Source organism: Lipotes vexillifer, unplaced genomic scaffold (assembly GCF_000442215.2).
Source record: "Lipotes vexillifer unplaced genomic scaffold, Lipotes_vexillifer_v1.1 scaffold395, whole genome shotgun sequence".
Lineage (NCBI taxonomy): Eukaryota > Metazoa > Chordata > Mammalia > Artiodactyla > Lipotidae > Lipotes > Lipotes vexillifer.
The window spans coordinates 347,447-370,469 of NW_006797390.1; the positions used below are offsets into that span (position 1 = coordinate 347,447).

At 39.5% G+C, this 23,023-nt stretch overlaps 1 protein-coding gene across 2 annotated transcripts in view; it reads right to left on the reverse strand.

Annotated features, from left to right (window-relative positions):
* The window catches only part of BORCS5 (BLOC-1 related complex subunit 5), a 99,160-nt gene that overhangs the window by 31,862 nt on the left and 44,275 nt on the right, over window positions 1-23,023 (reverse strand). For both annotated transcript variants that reach the window (XM_007469334.1, XM_007469335.1), the window contains one exon: window positions 660-817. In XM_007469334.1, the coding sequence (XP_007469396.1) occupies window positions 660-817 (158 nt within the window). The remainder of the gene's footprint in view (window positions 1-659; window positions 818-23,023) is intronic.

Consider the following 23,023-nt stretch of genomic DNA (forward strand, 5'->3'; position numbering starts at 1 on the left):
TCTTTCATTTACTAAGTACTTTCACATAAATTATCTTGTCTTTCCTCACAAAAACGCTGTGGGTTAAGTAGGCATAATTGTTTCTATCCAACCAATAAGAATCACCGAGCTTTTCCTGCTAACACAATGAAAAATATAATTGAGGGAGAAGTCAGGACTCCTGCTCTCAAAGAACTGATACCCGACTGGAAAACAAAATATAAATTACACGCAGGAAAGGGTTGAAATCAATTAATGTTAGCCAAAGAAAATCAGTACGGCAGGACTTCACACATACTAATAACAGTTAACACTTACTAAGCAATTTAATATTCACTCAACCCTGCGGGTCGATTACTACGGTTAGACCCATTTTTCAGATGAGGAAAACTGAGACCAAGAGAAGTGAAGTAACTTTCCCAAGCAAATAAGTGGTGAACCAGGATTCAAACTCCAGATTAGTCTACTCCATGGACCACTCTTTTCCAGCATCACATTCCACGGCTGGGAAAGACAATCTTCTCAAAGCAATGGGGACAGATGTCAAGACATTTAGATAGAAAATGACTATTTCCCAGAAAGTTGGGATCATTGGCTCTAAACCACAGGAGAAAAGGACTCAGGAGTCACAGGGAAGCACAAGATTGAGTCAGCCATGATATTTTCTCACAATAAGTTACCTCTTTGATTCGTTTGACCAAAGCGTTCTGATCAAAAGCAACAGCCTCTGCACACTGACGGAGGTGATCCTGATAACGGAGGCAGAGCTGCAGCACCTGCTGAGAATCCAACTTCTCCAGTCTGGCGTTTGTTGGAGAAGTCTGGCCACTCAACAGCCCTTGGAAGCAAAAAAAGAATAAAACCAAATGAAATGGGAATTACTAATAAGCTTGTGAATAGTAGCTTAATAACAAGTTCACTGAAGGCAGGGTAAGAGGCTTAAATTTAATCTTGCATCTTTTGTCATATACCTGTGACAATCACAGCAACTATCATTTATGGAGCATCTTATGTGCCAAGCACTTGGCACAGTGCCTCCTGTGCATTACTTTTCAGATAATCGCTCAGGAAAGTAAATTATTATTAGCCCCATTTTATAGGTGAGAAACCCAAGACGCCGCGAGGTTAAGTAACTTTCCTAAAGTCACATAATAAGTGATTTCTCCAAGACAGAGCACCTAACCTTACGGCACTACTTTAAAGCATCAGGAGTATAAACCCCCTCTTGACTGAAAAATCTGGAAGATGTACCTACTTAATTCCTTTAACTAATTAAAATGGTTGTCTGAGAAACAGAAAGAATGTATATATATATATATATATATATATATAGAAACTGTTAGGAGGAGATGCAAAAAGGAAAACATTTAAAAGGTGAACAGGATGTCCACTAACACACCATAAGCCTCAACCTTTACATTTTCTTTCAACATCAGTTTACTCGTGTAACTATTAAATTCACTTAAATTTGAACAGGACGTTATATTTTCAAAGTCTTTCACACAGAATTATCTTCCCTTTCTTTAAGGTGTGTAGAACCGGATAATTATTAGCATTTACAAAAGATAAAATACCAATGAAAGAGGCTAAATGACGTGCTCAGGGTCACACAGCAAAGTCCTGACTAGAACTCAAGCCTCCTGACGTATGGTCAAGCGCTTACTGTCACCCTGAAGGTTCACAAACTTTCTGGTGTCAGGACCCCTCTACCCTCTTAGAAATTACTGAGGACCCCCAAAGAGCACTTGTATACGTAGTTTAAATCAATATTCATCTGTTAAAAATTAAAACAAGATTCCTGAATATTTATTAAATCATTAAAAAAAATAATAATCCCATTACATGTTAACATAAATAACATATTTTAAAGAAAATAACTCTACTCCCCAAAACAAAAAAGTGAGAAGAGTGGCACTCGTTTACATTTTTGTAAGTCTTTTAAATGTCTTGGCGTCATAGAAAACAGCTGCATTCTCAGACTTGCTTCTGCATTTAATCTGTTGCTATTTCACATCATGCAGCCTCTGAAAAACTCCACTTTACACTTGTAAGAGAGTGAGAGCAATTAGCAAATGTCTAAGTATTACTGTGAAAACAGTTCTGACTTCAGAGAATCCCTAGCAGGGCCCTGGGGCTCTCAGGCACTCCCCACCCCGCTGAGAGCAGTACCCTCACACCAGAGCCAATGGCACAACACGGGTCCTCCGAAATAAACACGACAGCACACGCGCTGCGCACCATCAGGATGAACTCGCCCACATCAAAGTCTGTCTTGGGAAGCCTTCCCCAATCCTCCACTAATCTGTTCACCATTTCTAAAATTTTGTCATTTCAGGGGCTTCCCTGGTGGCACAGTGGTTAAGAATCCGCCTGCCAGTGCAGGGAACATGGGTTCGAGCCCTGGTCCAGGAAGATCCCACATGCTGCGGAGCAACTAAGCCCGTGCACCACAACTACTGAGCCTGCGCTCTGGAGCCCACGAGCCACAGCTACTGAAGCCCACGCGCCTAGAGCCCGTGCTCCACAACAAGAGAAGCCACCGCAATGAGAAGCCTGCGTACCACAACAAAGAGTAGCCCCTGCTCGCTGCAACTAGAGAAAGCCCATGGGCAGCAATGAAGACCCAACGCAGCCAAAAATAAAATAAATAAATTTAATTAAAAACAAAAAAGAATAAAGGAGAGTTAAATAAATAAATAAATAAAATTTTGTCATTTCAAAAATGTTCAAAAATGGAATAATCTAACATGTAAACCTTTTGGGATTTTTTTCACCCAACATAGTATTGGGTTGGCCAAAAAGTTCATCGGGTTTTTCTGTAAGATGTTACCCAATACCTTAGAGATTCATCTAAGTTGTTGCATGCATCAGTAGTTTGTTCCTTTTATTTCTAAGTAGTATCCCACAGTATGTACATCCCAGAGTTTGGTTAACCATTCACCCACTGAAGGCCATTTGGGTTGTTTCCAGTTTGGAGACATGACAAACGAAGTTGCTATACAGCTGTCGTACAGGTTTTTGCGTAAACGTTAGGTTTTCCTTTCTCTGGGATAAATGCCCAACAGTGCAACTGCTGGGTTGCATGACAATTAGTTTTATGAGAAATGGCCAAACTGTTTTCTAGAGTGCCCGTAACCTAGAAAATGGGGGACTTTTCAGACAACTAAAATCTCCTAACAAAATTATCAAGAGCTACCCTACTACTGGCAAAGAATACAGTTCCAGGAATGCAGACTTCAGAAGAAAGGAACAGCTTTTTGTTGTCAATCGAGGATTGAAGTAGAAAAAGAGTGAGAACGGGGAGTTCTCTGGTAGTCTAGTGCTTAGGATTTGGCGCTTTCACTGCTGTGGCCCGGGTTCAATCCCTGGTCCAGGAACTGAGATCCTGCAAGCCGTGCAGCACAGACAAAAAAAAAAAAAAAGAGTGAGGAGGCAATGTGGGAAGAGGAATGAATGATTCTGTGCCATCAAAAGTGGGCCAGGATAATGCAAAGGCCATAAAGGAAACACTGATATATCCAACAAGATAAAAAACAAGATTCCTCATGGCAAAAACAATATAAGTTAAAAACAAACAAACAAACAAACTCACTGCTACTCATATCACAAAGGGTAAGCTTCCTACTGGATAAAGAGCTCCTAGAAATTGGCAAGTAAAATATCAGCAAAGAAAGATGGACAGAGGATATGAATGGCGTTTCACAGAAAAGTAAATACCAATGCCTCAACTCTAAGATGCAGAACCTCACTCATAATAAGAAAAACAGAAATTAAAGCTTCACCTCAAGCCGGTATTACACCTATCAAATAGGTAAAAATCCAAGAGTGTGATAAAAACTCTCTAGGTAGAACTATAAGGAAACAGGCATTGCTGATTTTTATGTAAGTTGTTACTGCCATGAAGGGTGATTTGGCAAAGATATCAAAATTACAAATGCATAAAGCCTCTAATGCAGCAATTTCTCTACTAGGAATTTATATATACATTAGCACACATACTAAATGACATATAATTATGTATAAGAGTATTCACTGTAGCAGTGACTGTAATAGTAAAAGATAAGCAAACACCTCAGAATCCATCAGTAGGGAGCTTGCTAATTAACCAAGGAACATCCATAAATGGAATTATGTGACCACAGAAAAGAATGAGGAAGGTACATACTCACATGGAAAAATCTCCCTAAGATATTAAGTAATAAAAGGAAGGTATAGACTTCCCTGGTGGCGCAGTGGTTAAGAATCTGCCTGCCAATGCAGGGGACACAGGTTCGAGCCCTGGTCCGGGAAGTTCCCACATGCCGCGGAGCAACTAAGCCCGTGCACCACAACTACTGAGCCTGCGCTCTAGAGTCCGCGAGCCACAACTTCTGAGCCCTCACGCCACAACTACTGAAGCCTGCATGCCTAGAGCCCGTGCTCCACAACGAGAAGCCACCACAATGAGAAGCCCGCATACCACAACGAAGAGTAGCCCCTGCTCGCCGCAAGTAGAGAAAGCCTGCGGGCAGCAACGAAGACCCAATGCAGCCAAAAATAAATAAACAAAAAATTTTATTAAAAATAAAAATAAAAGAAAGGTATATAGAATAGTGTATGGAGTGTGCTACCACCGTGTAAAAATTGGGGAGGGGTACAAGTAAATAAAAACATATATTCATATTTACTTGTATTGTTATAAAGAAACTCTGGAATGACTCCAAGAACGAGACAGATGGAGAACAAGGGTAGGGAAGGAGAATTTCAGAGTATACTTTTAACATTTTTTAAACCATATGAATGTATTCCCCTTTCCAAAATGTTTATATAAATAAAGTCATTTTAACAAAAAGCAGCCAAGGTCCTTCTCATCTATCAGTGATGTCCTCTTGGGTGTTCTCTCCCCTTCCCCACCCCAAGTAACCCCAACTCTGTCCGTCAAAACCAGTTCCCTATCTTCATGCTCACCAGGGCCTATATGGCTGGATGTACCTTCAAACAGTATCTTCTCCAAGGTGATTAAAAGTCTCCCAACAAACTGTGAGCTGCTGGAGAACAGGGACCATGTTTTACTTTTTATCTCGTGCATTATAGCACCTGGTACATAAAAGGTTCTCCAGCTAGGCTAAGAGGATGCAGTTCTGTTGCTGGTATTCCAAGGGAAGAGTGAGCTGAGGGAGACTTTAGGAGGAAATAAGGCTTCTCAGGGTCCCTACTCTGTCTTCTCCACATATACTTGGGAGTGAGGCGTGGTCTCAGTCCGCATCTGCTCCTCCCAGGTGAGTGAGGAAGATTTCCAGAGGCTGCACTGAAGGGCGGCAAGGAGGAAAGCTCCAGGGCCAGCCCAGGTCACCAGAGGCCTGAAGCAGAGGGCCCCAAATCCAGCGTTAGCTCTCAAACCAAAACCCTGACTCTTCCTCTTAAAAAAAAAAAAGGTGGGGGAAGTGGGGGAAAAGTTGCCAAGTCTAGAGGGCACACTAAGGTGTTCAAATCAAGCTGCCCAGCCAACTCCAAAGTCAAAGAAATTACACTTCCAATCACCCTTTTAAAGCACAATTGTACCCTCCCCCAAATCACCTAAAAACAAAGCCCAGGTACGTGGGTCTATTATCAGAATGTGCTCCTTAGACTCACAGGAATCTCTGAAAATCTGCCACAAATCCTGCCCTAGAACACAGAAGGAGCAAGACAGAGAGAAAAAGATGGGCCACTTTTTCTACTCCTGAAGCTACAGTGCTATGGCAAGACAGGCCAATCCTACAGGCAACGAGTACAAAGTTTTCCCATCACTCTCAAGTGTCAGGAACCCGCCTCCCCCATTTTGATGACTGACCCACTCCTATATCTTCTGATAAAAGGAATAGGGAGGACAGAAAGCTGGGTACATTTAGAGATGGTAAATATTTTCATTTTCAGAAGACCGCATACTGCCAGGCCTCCGAATTGTTTTTATTTTGAATGCACATTAAATTTTTTTTTTTTTTAATTGTAGATGCTTTAAATGAGGCGTGTGCTCTCCTGCTCTCTCAACCCCTACCTGAACATGGACAGCCAGCTTCACTCATTCACATTACCGGCCCGGCCTCTGAGGGCCTCTAGGCTTACACCTCGGTTTCAATTCTTACTTACCAACTCTAATAATAACCTAAACCCTTAGCTTAGGTAACAGAGAATGAACCCTATATCCCCTTGAAATTATCTTTTGTATAGTTTTATAAATGGTCTTTATGGTTAAGTTTTTTTTTCTTTTTTTACATTTTATTACATAAATTTTCAAACATACAGAAAAGTAAGAAAAAAATATATACCCAGATACCATCTAGAATCAGCAACCGATATTTTATCACATCTACTTCATCTTTATTTTTTCTTTTCCTGAGCAATATGAAAAAAATTAGAGATTATGACACTTCATCCCTAATACTCCATTCTTCTACATATCTATGGTTAGTTTTTCATGTTAAATAAAAGTTTCTAAATTACGTCTTCTTTATTGTGCTAGGGAACAGGGCCATTACCCTCCGTTTTCTAATTCTTCCTTATCTTAAAACAGTGATGCATACAAAGTAGATGTTTATTGAGTTAAAAACATGATTTAATAGATTCCATGTTTGCAAATGGTAAATACTGGAGACATTTCCTAAGACCTTGTTGAAACCACTTTGTTTATACAGGAATGGAGAGTGGGCTCTAGGGAATGGGTGAGGACCAAGCCTGAATATTACACAGACCCAGCAAATTGCCATCTGTACCTAGCTCTTTGTGTAAAGTGTTGAGTGGAAAAATCATCAGGTTAGAAATTTGGAAAATATTTTGCTGAGCAATCTTTTTCTTTCTGAAATGTCAGGTAGGAAAAAAAAAAGTTTTTCTAAAGTATTGTACAGAGCCATATGGGTATTAACCTCTGCTATTATCAAACTGAATTCCTTAACTTTTAGACGCTTAGCTGCTTCCAGGACTGGAAATGAGTACTGTGAGTAATGGGCTCACATCTGGATAACAGTATAACAAGCTCCATTTCCTCCTACAGAATCCAGAAAGCAGAATGTATGTAACTTTGACAAAAGTTATTGTGAAGGTACAATTAGGCAACAGATAATTTAAAAAGAAATCTCCCCCCAAACTAATACGGGATTTTTGACTCTGCTGGTCACAGTATATTTCAAAGTCAAAAGCACATAAACCATGTGTATTATTTACCTGATATGAACTCTAGTTCTCAAAGGCACTCTCTCATCTTCCCTTAAAGAAAGGGAAAAGTCTAAAAACACCTGACCCACCTGGACAGGACCTTATGATGTGTGTTAGTGATCAATTCCTTTGGGGTATTCAGAAAAAGGGTGCCCTCCATGACTGGTTCCCTTAGGAACTTTTATCTCCATTCAGTCACCTCAGAGGTACACCAATCTCACCCAGGAGAAGCAGCCACCCAGAATGGCTACCGTCATTGTTTTGGTTAATCTATGTGGCAGAAGAGACTGCAAGTGTAGGGAGCCCTAGAATAACAGCCAACCTATCACAATGTTTGGTGTGGAGAGAAACAATGCTCCCAGGACCTCCCTCCTAACGGTTTCCAATACCTACCAGAGGGCCAAGAAAGAAGAACTTTCTCATTAAGGTAGTGCTAAAGACTGAATGTCTGTGTCTCCCCCAGAATTCATATGCTGAAACCTAATGTGATAGTATAAGGAGGCAGGGCCTTTGGAAGGTGATTAGGTCATGAGGGTAGAGCCATCATGAATGGGATTAGTGTCCTTATAAAAGAAACCCCAGAGGGTTCAATTGGCCTGTCCACCATGTAGGACACAGCAAAAAGACTGCTGTCTGTGAATCAGGAAGTGGTCCCTCACCAGACACTGAATCTATCTGCCAGCACCTTGATCTTGGACTTCCTAGCCTCCACAACTGTGAGAAATAAATTTCCATTGTTTGAAGACATCCAATCTGTGGTATTTTGTTATAGAAGCCCAAATGGACTAAGACAGGGAACATGGGAAAATGTGATTTGAGCCCCATTATTATTTGAGCTGTGTGAATTTGGACAATTTACCTTATACCTCTGAGCCTCAGTTTTCTCATGTAAAACTGGGATAATAATCACCTCCCTTTTAGGGTTTGCCTAGCATACAGGATCCTGATAAATATCTGTTCCCTTTAATCTTGCCTTTCTTAAGACTCAGGAGGTAAAGGGGCACTGAGGCTTGGAGGGAATCTGTGGTAGGTTACAGAAAGCATTTCATCCCTCTAGGTTCAGGCACCCATTTGTCCATGGTCAACGGCCCTGGTTTATGGTACCAAAGAAACAAGAACAGCGGATGTCAACAACCAAAAGTAGATACAGCTTTTACAAAAATGATCAGTAACCACAAATGAGACACCTCACTATCCTCAAGGAATCCTATCCACCGTTATGAACTCAGCTTTTTAAAGTCTCCTCCCAAAGAGTGAAGCAAAAGGTTCAACTCATCATCTTCCTTCAATAGTTCCCAGGTTCAAAGCCTTGCTTTCCTGTTGAACTTTCAGGCCAGGGAAGGGAGGCAGCATGACATAATGAAAAAAAAGTACAAGCTCTGGAGTCAAACAGACCTGGGAATTTGAATCCAGGGATTGCCATTTACCACTTGTGTCATGTGAGAGTAGTCACTTGACTTCCCTGAACTCAAACCCTTCATCAATAAATTAAATACTATGCACATTAAAGGAGTACTGTGAGAATTATATCAAGTTATGCCTGGCAGAGTATCTGGCACAGAGTAGGTACTCAATTCATGTTAATTTTCTCAGTGTCCCCAGGTCCCCAACTACCAACTCTTGCCACGATCAAATAAGCAGGGTTTCAAATCTGGCTGTATGACTGGCCAACCCTACCATATATGGATATTTGCTAGCACCTCCTGCTATATACCAGCACTGTAGAAAATAATAAAGAAGTGATCCTACACCTCAAGCAGATTACTAGAAGAAGCGGGAGTTAAATACAAAGAACGCTGATATAAATAGGGACTAAAATGAAATAGAACAACAAAAGCCCAATTCAAAAATGGGCAAAGGACTTAAGCAGACGTTTCTCCAAAGATGCAAAGAAGTCAACAAACACCTTAAAGATGCTCAACATCACTAATCCTTAGGGGAATGCAAAAAAAAAAAAAAAAACCACAACAAACAAAAGAAACACACACCACGAGATACCACTTTTAACCAATAAAGTGGCTATTACCCAAAGAGAAAATAATAAGTACTGGTGAAGATGTGGCGAAATTGAAACCTTTATGCATTGCTGGTGAGAATGTAAACTGGTGCACCCACTGTGGATGGCAATATGGAAGTTCCTTTAAAAACTAAACACAGAGAGCATTCACGGAAAATGGTAGAATGGGAAGCACCAGGAATCTGTCTCCCCACCTAAACAACAATTGCACAGGCAGAATCTGTCTGATGTAACTATTATACTTTGGAGCTCTGTAGTCTATAGAAGGTTTCAACTTCCAGGAGAAGGCCTGGATGGTAAACTGTGGTTAATTTCAGTCACTTTCAGCTCTTAGCACAGCAGCACCTATCCATCCCCCAACCCCTGTGGCAGGCAGCTGTGAGCAACTTACACACAGCTTTCAGGAGCCAGGGTGGGCAAAAAGGACCCTAACCTTCAAACATCAGGGGTCTGTATTCTGACCACCAATTGGTTCTTCTGATCAAAATGGTACAGACACGGAGGCAGTGGCCACTGTTGTTGCACATCCTCCATTATTGCAGGCCCCTCACTCTCCAGCTGAAGTGACTTCCAAGGGACTTAAAGGACTGGTACTTTTTTTCTTCCCTTTCGTTTTTCTCTTTTTCCCCTCTTGGAGCTAGACATTGAACATGAGAACATTCAAAAGCAGCCACATATTTGGGGGAAATCAGAAAGTCACTGTGCATGCCCAGGAAAGGTACAGGCTCAGAAAAGATCTGGGAAGCCCTAATCCTCAGCAGAGAGATAGCCTACAACAATCAAACAAAAGCAGAAAACAAAAACAAAAGCCAGTAAACCCTGGAGAAGAAGCAGTTGATTTCTGGAGTTACCTCACTGTTAAATTCAATGTCCAGTTTTCAACAAAAAATCACAAAAGCCACAAGAAACAGAAAAGCATTCCAAGGTACAAACAACAGAAACTGTCCCAAACAACAGAAACAGAAAAGGATCTGATGGCAGATCTACTACACAAAGATTTTTAAACTGTCTTAAAGATGCTCAAAGGATTAAAGTCAAGAATAATGAGGTATAAACAAAATGGAGATATCTCAAGAGACAGAAAACCTAAAAAGAAAGAAACAAAAAATTTTGGAGCTGAAAACTACAACTGAAATGAAAATTTCAGTAGAGGGATTCAAAGGCAGATTTGAGCAGGCAAAAGAATTAGTGAACGAGAAGTAGGACAATGGAAATTGCCAAGTCTGAGGAACGGAAATAAATAAGATTGAAGAAAAGTAAAAAGAGCCTAAGGGACCTGTGGGACACCATCAAGCAGAACAACAAACATACTCCAGAAGTCCCAAAAGGACTTTTCTCTTGAAAAAGGCAGAGAAAATATTTGAAGAAACATTGGCTGAAAACTTCCCAAATCTGATGAAAGGCATGAATATATATATCCAAGAAGCCCAACAAATGCTAAGTAGGATGAACTTAAAGAGATCCATACCAGGACACATTACAGGTGGTCCACAACTTATGATGGTTCAACTTGATTTTTTTACTTTACGGTGGTGCAGAAGCAATACACATTCAGTAGAAACCATATTTTGAACTTTGATCTTTTCTCAGGCTAGTGATATTCAGTATGATACTCTCTCAAGATGCTGGGCACCAGCAGTGAGCCACAGCTCCAAGTCAGCCATGTGATCAAAATGGTATACTTACATCCATTCTGCACCCATACAGCCATTCTGTTTTGCACTTTCAGAAAAGTATTCAATAAATTACATGAAATATTCAACACTTTATTATAAAATAGGCTTTGGGTTAGATGACTTTGCCCAACTGTAGGCTAATGTAAGTGTTCTGAGCATGTTTAAGGTATGCTAGGCTAAGCTATGGTATTTGGTAGGTTGGGTGTATTAAATGAATTTGTGATATTTTCAACTTACGCGAGGTTTATAGGAAAATAACCCCATTGTAAATTGAGTAAGATCTGTATAATCAAACTGTTGAAAGTCAAAGACAAAGAGAGAATTTTGGAAGCAGCAAGAGAAAAGCAACTCATTCCATTCAAGGAATCCTCTATAAGATTATCAGCAGATTTCTGAACAGAAACTTCACAGGCTAGAAGGCAGTGGGCTGATATATTTAAAGTGCTTTTATATTCAAAACTGTCAACCAAGAATGCTATTTGCAGCAAAGATATCTTTCAAAAGTGAGGGAGAAATTAAGATATTCCCAGATAAACAAAAGCTGAGGGAATTCATTACCACTAGATCTGCCCTGCGAGAAATGCTAAAAGAAGTCCTGCAGGTTGAAATGAAAGGATACATGACAGTAAATTGGAACTATATGAATAAATAAATATCTCAGTAAAGGTAACTACACAGACAATTATAAAAGCTAGCATTATTATAACAATGGTATGAAACTCCACTTTGTTTTCTACATGATTTAAGAGACATATATTTAAAAAAATTATTAGTTTATGTTTTTGGGAAATGTATAAAGATGTAATTTTGTGACATCTACAACTGAAAGGAGTGAAGATGGAGTTGTAAAGGAGCAGAGTTTTTATGGTACTGAAGTTAATCTGATATAAATTCAATATAGAGTGTTGTTATTTTAGTATGTTAAATATGATCCCCATAGTAACAACAAATATAATAGTTACAGAATATACAAAAGAAAGTAAGAAAGGAATTTTAAAATTTCACTACAAAAAAATCAACTAAACACAAAATAAGACAGTAATGCAGGAAATGAGGGACAAAAAGCTATTAGGCATAAAAGAAAACAAAGCAAAATGACAGAAGTCCCTCCTCATCCCTAATTACTTTAAATGTAAATGGAATAAACTCTCAAATCAAGAGACAGAGGTTGGCATTATGGATTTAAAAAAGAAAGGATAATCCAACCATATGCTATCTACAAAAGACTCACTTTACATCCAAAGACACAAATAAGTTAAAAGAGAAAGGATGATAAAGGACATTCCAGGCATATAGTAACAAAAAGAGAGCAAGGGTAGTCATACTAATTCAGAAAAAATATACTTTAAATTTTAAAAGTTTATAAGAGACAAAGAAGGACATTATATATTAATAAAAGATTCAATACAGCAAAATACGTAACAATTGTAAACATTTATGCACCTAATAACAGACCATCGAAATACATTAAGCAAAAATTGACAGAATTAAAGTGAGAAATAGACAGTTCTGCAATAATAGTTGGATATATCAATACCCCATTCTCAATAATGGATAGAACAATCAGACAAAAGATAAGTAAGAAAACAGAGGAACTGAACAACACAGTAAGTTACTTACATCTAATATATACAGAACACTCTACCCAACAACAATAGAACACACGTTCTTTTCAAGGGCACATGGGACATATCCCAGGACAGACTTACAAGTTACAGATATCATACCAAGTATTTTCTCTAATCACAGCAGGATGAAGTTAGAAATCAATGACAGAAGGAAAACTGAAAAATTCAAACTTGTGGAAATTAAACAACACACTATTAAACAACCAATGGATCAAAGAAGAAATCACAAGGGAAATTTTAAAATACTTAGAGACAAAGAAACCAAAAACATAGTATACCAAAACTTAAGGGACGCAGCAAAGCAGTGTTAAGGGGGACATTTATAGCTACAAAAGCTTCCACTAAAAAGGAGAAAAAGATATCAAGTCAAAAACCTAACATTACAACTTAAGGAACTAGAATAATAAGAACTAATATAGAAAACCTTAAAGATTAAAAAAAAATTTTAGACCTAGTATCTGAATTTAGTAAGGTAGAAGGATACAAAGTCAACACACAAGGGCTTCCCTGGTGGTGCAGTGGTTAGGAATCCGCCTGCCAATTCAGGGGACACAGGTTCGAGCCCTGGCCCAGGAAGATCCCACATGCTGCAGAGCAACTAAGCCCGTGTGCCAGAGCTACTGAGCCTTCGCTCTAGAGCCCTTGAGCCACAATTACTGAGCCTGCGTGCCACAACTACTTAAGTCCATGCACCTAGAGCCTGTGCTCCTCAACAAGAGAAGCCACCTCAATGAGAAGCCTGTGCACCACAACGAACAGCAGCCCCGCTCGCTGCAACTAGAGAAAGCCAGTGAGCAGCAACAAAGACCCAACACAGCCAAAAATAAATTTTAAAAACTCAAAATGTTAAAAAAAAGTCAAAACAAAAATCAGTTGCATTTCTATACACTAACAATGAACAATCCAAAAAAGATATTAAGAAAACAATTACATTTACAGAAGTATCAAAAAGAATAAAATACTTAGGAATTAACCAAGGAGATGAAAGACTTGTACAACGAACACTCCAAAACACTGCTGAAAGAAGTTGAAGACATAAATAAATGGAAAGACAACTCATCTTTCATGAACTGAAAGACATAATATTATTAAGATATCAATACTACCCAAAGTGATCTACAGATTCAATGCAATGCCTACCAAAATTCCAACTTTTTTTTTTTTTTTTTGCAGTACGCGGGCTTCTCACTGTTGTGGCCTCTCCCGTCGCGGAGCACAGGCTCTGGACGCGCAGGTTCAGCGGCCATGGCTCACAGGCCCAGCCGCTCCGTGGCATGTGGGATCCTCCCATACTGGGGCACAAACCCGCCACCGAACTGCACCACCAGGGAAATCCCAACATTTTTTTGCAGAAATAGAAAACCACATCCTAAAATTCTTATGGAATCTCAAAGAAACCTCAGTAGTCAATCCTGAAAAAGAAGAGCAAAGCTGGAAAACTCATACTCTGTCATTTCAAAACTTACTACAGGGCTTCCCTGGTGGTGCAGTGGTTGAGAGTCCGCCTGCCGATGCAGGGGACACAGGTTCGTGCCCTGGTCCGGGAAGATCCCACATGCCACGGAGCAGCTGGGCCTTTGAGCCATGGCCGCTGAGCCTACGCATCAGGAGCCTGTGCTCCACAACAGGAGAGGCCACAATGGTGAGAGGCCCGCATACCGCAAAGAAAGAAAAAAAAACTTACTACAAAGCTACAGTAATCAAAACAATGTGCTACAGGCATAAACATAGACATATAGATCAATGGAACAGAAGAGAGAGCCCAGAAACAAACCCTCACATATATGGTCAAATGATTTCCTACAAGGGTGTCAAGACCATTCAATGGGGGAAAGAAATGTCTTTCAAGTCTTTTCAAGAAATGGTGTTGAGAAAATTGGATATCCACATGCAAAAGAATGAAGTTGAACTCTTATCTAACATCACATACAAAAATTAACTCAAAATGGGTCAGAGACCTAAACTATAGAACTCTTTGAAGAAAACAAATGGCAGATGCTTCACAACATTTGATTTGACAAGGATTTCTTGTATATGACACCAAAGGTACAAGCAACAAGAGAAAACAAACAAACTGGACTTCATGATAATTAAAAAATTTTATGCATCAAACGGCACTATCATCAGAGTAAAAAGACAGCCCAAAGGGTTAATATTTAGAACAATGTCAAAAAATCCTAAAACTCAACATAAAAACCAAACAACTTGATTCAAAAATGGTCAAAAGACTTGAATAGATATTTCTCCAAAGAAGATATACAAATAGCCAATAAACACATGAAATGATGCTCAAAATCACTAATCATATGGGAAATGCAAATCAAAACTGCAGTAAGATACTACCTCACACTCATTAGGACGGCTTCTATCAAAAAAGCAGAAAACAACAAGTGTTGGTGAGAATGCAGAGAAATTGGAACCCATGTGCACTGCTGATGGGAATGTAAAACGGTACAGCCACTGTGGAAAACAGCATGGTAGTTCCTCAAAAAATTAAACACAGAATTACCATACGATTACCAGCAATTCCATTTCCAGGTATAGACCCAAAAGAAGTGAAAGCAGGGTCTCAAAGTGATATTTGTACACTCATGTTCATGGCAGCATTGTTCATGAGAGTTAAGAAGTGGAAGCAGGGGCTTCCCTGGTGGCGCAGTGGTTGAGAGTCCGCCTGTCGATGCAGGGGACACGGGTTCGTGCCCCGGTCCGGGAAGATCCCACCTGCCGCGGAGCGGCTGGGCCCGTGAGCCATGGCCGCTGAGCCTGCACGTCCGGAGCCTGTGCTCCGCAATGGGAGAGGCCGCAACAGTGAGAGGCCCGCATAACGCAAAAAAAAAAAGTGGAAGCAAACCAAGCATCCACCAATGGATGAATGTATTAGCAGAATGTGGTATATACATACAATGTTACATTATTCAGCCTAAAAAGGAAGGAAATTCTGACATACGCTACAACATGGACGAAACCTGAGAACATTATGCTAAGTGAAATAAGCCAGACGCAAATGGGAAAATATTGTATGATTCCACTTACATGAGGTACAAAGAACAGTCAAATTCATAGAGAAAGAAAGTAGAATAATGGTTGCCAGGGGCTGAGGGGAGGAGAAAATAAGAAGTTACTATTTAATGGGTACAGAATTTCACTTTCGGATGATGGAAAAGTTCTAGAGATGGACAGTGGTGATGTTGCACAAAAATGTGAATGGACTTAATGCCACTGAGTTTCAGGCTCAAAAAGGGTTAAGATGGTAAATTTTATGTTATGTATGTTTTACACAGCAAAAAAAGTCAAGTAGATTGAGTTTAATTTTTGCTAAACAAAAATATTTCACAATACCCCTCTAATAAAGTGGTCAAAAAACATGTGGCCAATAGGGAACAAAAGAAAAAATATAAACCAAGGATATAAAAAAGGATATACCAATATGTATATACCAATATTTATATATACCAATTTATATATACCAATATTTATATACCAATATAAAAAAGGATAAACCAAGGGGAAAAAAATAAGTCTCACTTCCTTCTCTGAAAACTGAGTTGAACCATGTTTTCTTCCAAGTCTACACTTTGAAAATTCCATGATTCTATGAGGAGAAAGACAAAGTAATATTCTAGACTGCTATACCATGCATGCTTCTTTTTATTCCTTTTTTTATTTTTACAAAGACTGATTTAGAATTATTTGCAGAAAGGAACATATTCAAATTCAGAAGACCCTTACTCTGAGTATGCAAATAAAAGAAATGCAGTCTAGGGACTTCCCTGGCGGTCCAGTGGCTAAGAATTTGCACTTCCACTGCAGGGGGCACAGGTTCAATCCCTGGTTGGGGGACTAAGACCCCGCATGCCACATGGTGCGTCCAAAAAAAAAAGCAGTCTGCTACAAACATACGTAGTTTGGATGCCACAACCTTTCAGCACGTCTCACTGAAGGAACGCAGAAAGCCCACTCTGTCTCACTTGTCTGGAAGAATGACTGCCAGCCTGTAAAAATGAGGCACCTGGGTCCTCCCTGAAACTTGGTAGCTAGCATTCACCACGCCCAGGTGTTCTCCACTTGCTGAAACATCAATACCCCAAAACTGCAGCTTTCCAGACAAAGTGAGGATGGTTGTTTGCAGCGCCAAAGGCTTCTTCCCCTGCTAAAAGAGTTTGCTTTAAGGAACGAAGTGCTCTTTTAAAAACTGGCATTTAACATATGATTCTACTTACAGTAGTTTGAAGACTGTGTACACAGCTTCTTAGAAATACAGGCTCTGCAAGGCACACTAAGACCGACTCTAAAAGAGGAGAGGCTATCTTTTTAGAGCCAACAGCAAGCACATTGGAAACCCGAATTATTTTTTTTTTTTTAGGTTTTCAGAAAGATGAACCCACAGATTCACTTTCCACAAAAACAAATGAAGCACTAAGAAAAGGATGCAACAAAAAAGCCGTCTGACATATTAATACCACGACTTCCTTGCTCAGAGGGGTTGCCCTTCTTGTAGGTGCTAACTCATGGCTTCCTTGAAGGATTACATACCCTGTCCCGTGGATAATGAGACACACAGGATTGTTTACAATGAAGAAAACACCCTGATCATACGGAAAGCTCTCATTTATTAGTAGCTTAAAATGCTGAGGCAATACTGTTAATTTATAACAGCTAATTTCTAAGCACAAGATGGATTTTAGGGAAAAAAACTGATTTTTCTACACATGAAGTCTACTAATAAGGAAAACGATTTCTACTCAGCTTATATACATTTAACAGGAAATAAAGAGTATTTTTTCTATAAACAGAGAGACTTAAGACCCAGGGAGCTGGCAATAAAGCAAAGCGTCACATATGAGAACCCAGTCACCTATTATACCAAAGCTGAAGAACCAAGAGCCTCTTTTTTCCCACCTGCCCTGCAGCCAGAACACAAGGTCGTAACAGAAGTTCCACCAATCCATACACATGCCCCAGCCTCTAAATAGGGAGCAAATGTTGCAAAATAGGGGCCTTCCAAGAGGTACATTCTCTGGTGACAGCAGTTTCTGGAGAACCAGTGTTTCTGAGGAAGCAACAGAAGCAGAACCAGTGGCAGAGTTCAGTCTTTACGGCCAGCTAGCACCATTTGTGGCACAAGGCATGTCAACTGCTTGGTCGTGAGAGCAAGCAGTGACCTCAGTGGGTCAGTTCCGTGGCCTGATTCTGGCCATAATGCTTGGGTAGGTTGTCCAAAACCTGATCCTAGAGCTCTTCTGGAGATCCTGTAAACTAGCCGTTGTCCTTTCAATAAATTCTTTCTTGGCTTAAATCAGCCAGAAAATCTGACTGATACACTTAACCTCGATTTCTCTATCAGGGGTAAAACTATGTACCTTGAAGGTAGCTGAGAGGATTAAACAAGATATGTTAAAGCCCTTTGTAAACAATAAGCCATATATTATTATAATTTACTAAAATTTAACTATATGTCAGGTACTATATAAAGCATTAAATTTTGAGAAAAACTACAGCTAACATTAATGATGGCACTCTCTTAGCCAAGCACTGTGTTGAACATGTTATACGTTTTACCTTACTTGTCAGGACGACCTTAGGAGGCAGATTTTAGTATCCCCTATACTAAGTAAGTAAATAGTAATAATAATCATGACAACAAATCACAGTGATGGAATTAACGAAGAAATATTGTAAATTAATGATTTTTGGTGACAGAAATATTACTGTACTTTAAGGGAGATAATACAGTAGCCAAACCAAGAATTGGAGTTGCCAATTCTTGAAATTCTAGGGTCCAAAATTTGGCAACTTACTTATTTAAAATACCATTTTCCTCTTAATTTATGCTTAAGACAGTTCTGCTTAGTTGAGACTTGATTATACTTTGGAATCAAAATGTTTTCAGCAGCAACATAGCTCATTTATGACAATCTTACTCTTCAGGGGCTGGATCTCTGGAATACGTTTGGTGGAAGGTTCATTTTTGGCAGTTACCATAGCATCCTTTTTGTGTATTATTACTGACCATCTTGCTTTCTCCCAGTTACCCGGTAAGGTCCTTGAGGAAGGAATCATGTACTTTTGTCTCTGAAATTCAGACCCAAGGCACATAAGTGCCTTATAGACATATACAAAGTAGTTCTCCATATATGTCTGCTGTTTCATATACTGAATGCTCACATTTGGATGAGTTCTGCAAACACACAATTAGTGCTCCCTTGGGCCTTGGCTAAAGCTCCCTAATCCTGAAGGCTCGAGCGCTCAGCCACTCCATTCCATTTCCTTCAAGCAAAGTTCCGATTTAAATTTATTTCTCACCAGAGCAAGAGACACACATTCTGTTCATATCTCTCCAAAGAAATGAACTCATTCCCGTCTCTAAAGTAAACTTACGTCACCCGTACTGAAAGATATAGGCTCTTCTTGTGCAAGTAGTAAATGAGGCCTTAATCTATAAATCACTTGACTGCAGTCTTTTGAAAATTCGGTAAAGGCAGTGCTATGGAACTACTGCTACAAGTGATACCAAAGGTCAACAAAGCCGAGGATTAAACTTTGTTCTTTTCCCCTAGCAACTACCTAAACACACACACAGTGTATCCCGCCTTCACTAAGTCAAAAGCTTGATTGATCTAGTGTAATTAAACCATATCAACAAGTCCCCTCCTTGGTCCTCTGACCCTTGGTCTCAAGTTCACTGAGATAACGTATCTGGATCCCAATGTGACACAAACGCAAGATTCACAGGGCTGAGAGATAGGGTTTCCACATTCCAAGCCCATTGAGCATGTGTGCCACTGCCTTTGTCATAGAAGATACCCAAGTTATAAAAATTCAACCTTTCCCCCCATCCCTAAAGCACACAGCTGCGAAAACATCCTTCTTTATGGGACATATCAGTTGATAATATTCAGAAAGAAAAAATTATGTAAGTAATTGTTACTCTTTTCTCACCCTGTGCTTCAGTTTCCCCAGAGACAGAAAGGAGCCCCATAGGGTGCAAGGGAGACATGGGAAGGAAATCCTTGGGGTGTCCAAACCAAGCAGCGAGGGGCTGGGATTACCAAAGAGAAGCAAGCAGCCAACAATCTTACCACACTACCAATGTGATATATTAACTGAGTAACCCAAACATATGCACATTTTTTAACAGAAATACATCTGATTTTATGATTTTATATTATGAAATTAATATAAATAAGTGAGGAGAACAGACTTGCAAACTGGTTAAATATATAGGTTTTAGAATTCGACCTGTGTTTAAACCCGGCTCTACCTTTAATAGCTGTGTGACAGGAAAAGTCTTGAAACTTCTCTGAGCCTCAGCATCCTCGCCTGCCAAATGAGGGAAATGCCTACCCTAAGAGGTTATTCAGGATTTAAAGAAGGTAATATATAACACCTCTGGGCAAAAAAAAAAAAAAAAAGAGAGAGAGACACACACAGAAAGAAACAATGATAAAATGAGTAGTACCTATAGGCACTTTGGAACTTTTCTGTCTATCAAGTATAAAAATATGTGGAAGGTTTTTCTAGCCTACCTATGTTCACATATATAATTTTCACTACAAAGACAAGATAAAACTAAATTATAGCTTGGAAGGAAACAAAGACAAAAAGCAGGTCAAACATATGTTTGTTTTCATGTTAATTATAGTAGAAGGTAACAAATACATAAAGGTGAAGTATTTCCAGCATTATTTTTAGGGAGCTTTTCAATTAAAAAAAAAAGAAATGGTAAGTGAAAGTTATAAAAGATCAAATTTGGGCTTAAGGGACAGAACCACACTCAACTAATCAAAGCTGTCCAATAAAGGAGCAGACTGCCTTTTATCACAATAACCTGTCTGGGATTAGATATTTAGCAAGTCACGCCTATAAGTCTACTTCAGTGAGATAGTCTACAAAATACGCTCAACTGGGGGACTCTGCACAAAGTAGAAGATTGGATGATAAAATTTTAAAAGTCCCTTCCAATTCTAAAGTTCTATAATCTTTTTTTTTTCCGGTACGCAGGCCTCTCACTGTTGTGGCCTCTCCCGTTGCGGAGCACAGGCTCCGGACGCGCAGGCTCAGCGGCCATGGCTCATGGGCCCAGCCGCTCCGCAGCACGTGGGATCCTCCAGGACCGGGGCACGAACCCGTGTCCCCTGCATCGACAGGCAGACTCTCAACCACTGCGCCACCAGGGAAGCCCTAAAATTCTATAATCCTTGAACACTACAATACACAAGCAACTCTCTGGTGTCCATGGTAGAGTGAAGTTCACCTCTAATATCATCCCTAATAAGAGAAGGGTGTCCAAATTCAATTAAAGGACAGATTTGCCACTCCACTCAAATATGAAAGAAGCTAAATTAATGGATCTCATGACCCCCGAACCATGTTCTATTTTCCTCTCCCTGGATGCCTTCCTTATAATCTCTTCAAACTAATTCCACACATTATTTACTGACCTTTTCTAGAAATCTATCCCAAAGAAACAAACTGAAACCCATAAGAAGATTTATATACGAAGATTGTTTATTGCAGTACTAAAATAATATCAAAGCTGTCCTCTAAGGGGAGAATGATTAAATTATAACTTTTATACAAAGAAATGTTATACAGCTATTAAATTTGAGTTTTAAAATAATAGTCAAGGGCTTCCCTGGAGGTGCAGTGGTTGAGAGTCCACCTGCTGATGCAGGGGACACGGGTTCGTGCCCCGGTCCCGGAAGATCCCACATGCCGCAGAACGGCTGGGCCCGTGAGCCATGGCCGCTGAGCCTGCGCGTCCGGAGCCTGTGCTCCGCAATGGGAGAGGCCACAACAGTGAGAGGCCTGCGTACCGCAAAATAAATGAATAAATAAATAAATAAAATAATAGTCAATGAAAGGAAATGCCACAATATAATCTTAAGTGAGATTGTGATATAAAATGACACATTTAGCATGATTCTAATTGGAGAGTAAATGTATATCATATATATGTTTACACTAGAAGTAAATACATAGTAAAATGTTAACAATGGCTATGTATAGGTGGTGGAATTTTTAATTTTCTTTTTTTGTAACTCTTTTCCAAATTATCCAAAATAATCACATATTCACTTGGTGATCATAAAAAAGAAACATTAATTTTTAAAAACAAATATGAGCCAAAAAAACCCTATCTAATAGTTATCTTGGTTCTATAACTCTGAAAGTGAAAAGAATTCCTTTAAAAGGAGGAAGTCTGATATAAAAAAACAAGTATGCATCTGACCCTATGTTTGAAGTGGTTGCTAAGCACAGTGTTGTCTTTAAACTAATCAGTAAACAAGGAACAGCTGGGACAATATCTAGTGTGATTGAGGATGTGGAGCAGGAACTCGCATACATAGCTAGTAAGGATATAAATCAGCACAATCACTTTGAAGAGTCATTTGACTATATCTAGTAAAGCTGAAAATACATGTACATGTGCCCTATTAGACAGCAATTTACTCCTAGCTACATACCCTCCAGAAAACTCTCACACATGTGCACAAGGAGACATGTACAAGGTGCCCACTGCAAAACTGTTTAATAGTGAAAAAATATGAAACACCTCCAACATTAACAGGACAATGGATAAACAAACTGTGAAATATTCATACAATGGAATACTGCAGAGCAGTGAAAAAATGAGGCATATATCAACATGGATCTCAAAAATATAAACCAAAAAAAAGAAAAGCAAGTTATAAAAGTATATGAAGTAAACATCGAGTAGAATGCAATTCATATAAAGACAAAACACATAAAAGAATATATTAGATATTGTTTAGAGACACATAAACATGTAGGAAAAAGTAAAGCCATGAGGGACTTCCCTGCTGGTTCAGTGGCTAAGGCTCCGCGCTCCCAGTGTAGGGGGCCTGGGTTCAATCCCTGGTCAGGGAACTAGATCCCACGTGCCACAACTAAAGTTCCCACATGCCAAAACTAAAAGATCCCGCACTCATCGACAAAGATCCCGTGTACCACAACTAAGACCCTGTGCAGCCAAATAAATAAATAAATATTAAAAAAGAAAAAAAGGTAAAGCTGTAAAAAAAAATGCATGGGCATGATGAACACCAGTCAGATCAATGATTCTATTCAGAGATGAAGGGAGAAGGAATATTAGGGAAGGTTGGTGGTGGTGGGGGGGGACTTAACTTTATTTGAAATATTTTTCTCCTGGGGGCAAAAAAAAAAAGATCGGAAGCAAATAAGGCAAAATACTAAAGTTGGACAAAGTTGGTAAATGAAGACTCAGGTGTTTGCTATTTTTGCTACATGCTAAGATATTTCAAATGAAAAAAGAAATTTTAGGTAGCAGCTGGCAATCTCTATTGAGGGCAAGGTTCTCTATCCACAGCAATAACTCTTAAACTCTTTTGGGTACGAAAACTAATAAAGGGAAGCCTCAGTAAAATGGAGTTGGGAGGCCACAAGAGGGAGTTCTCATTCAGTACCACTTGATGTCAATTACAGGAAGAATTGTCAATTTCAGATCCCAACAGAAGAATCACCAACAGAAAAGAATCATCTATTACAGGACCCAACAGGAAAAGGTGTAC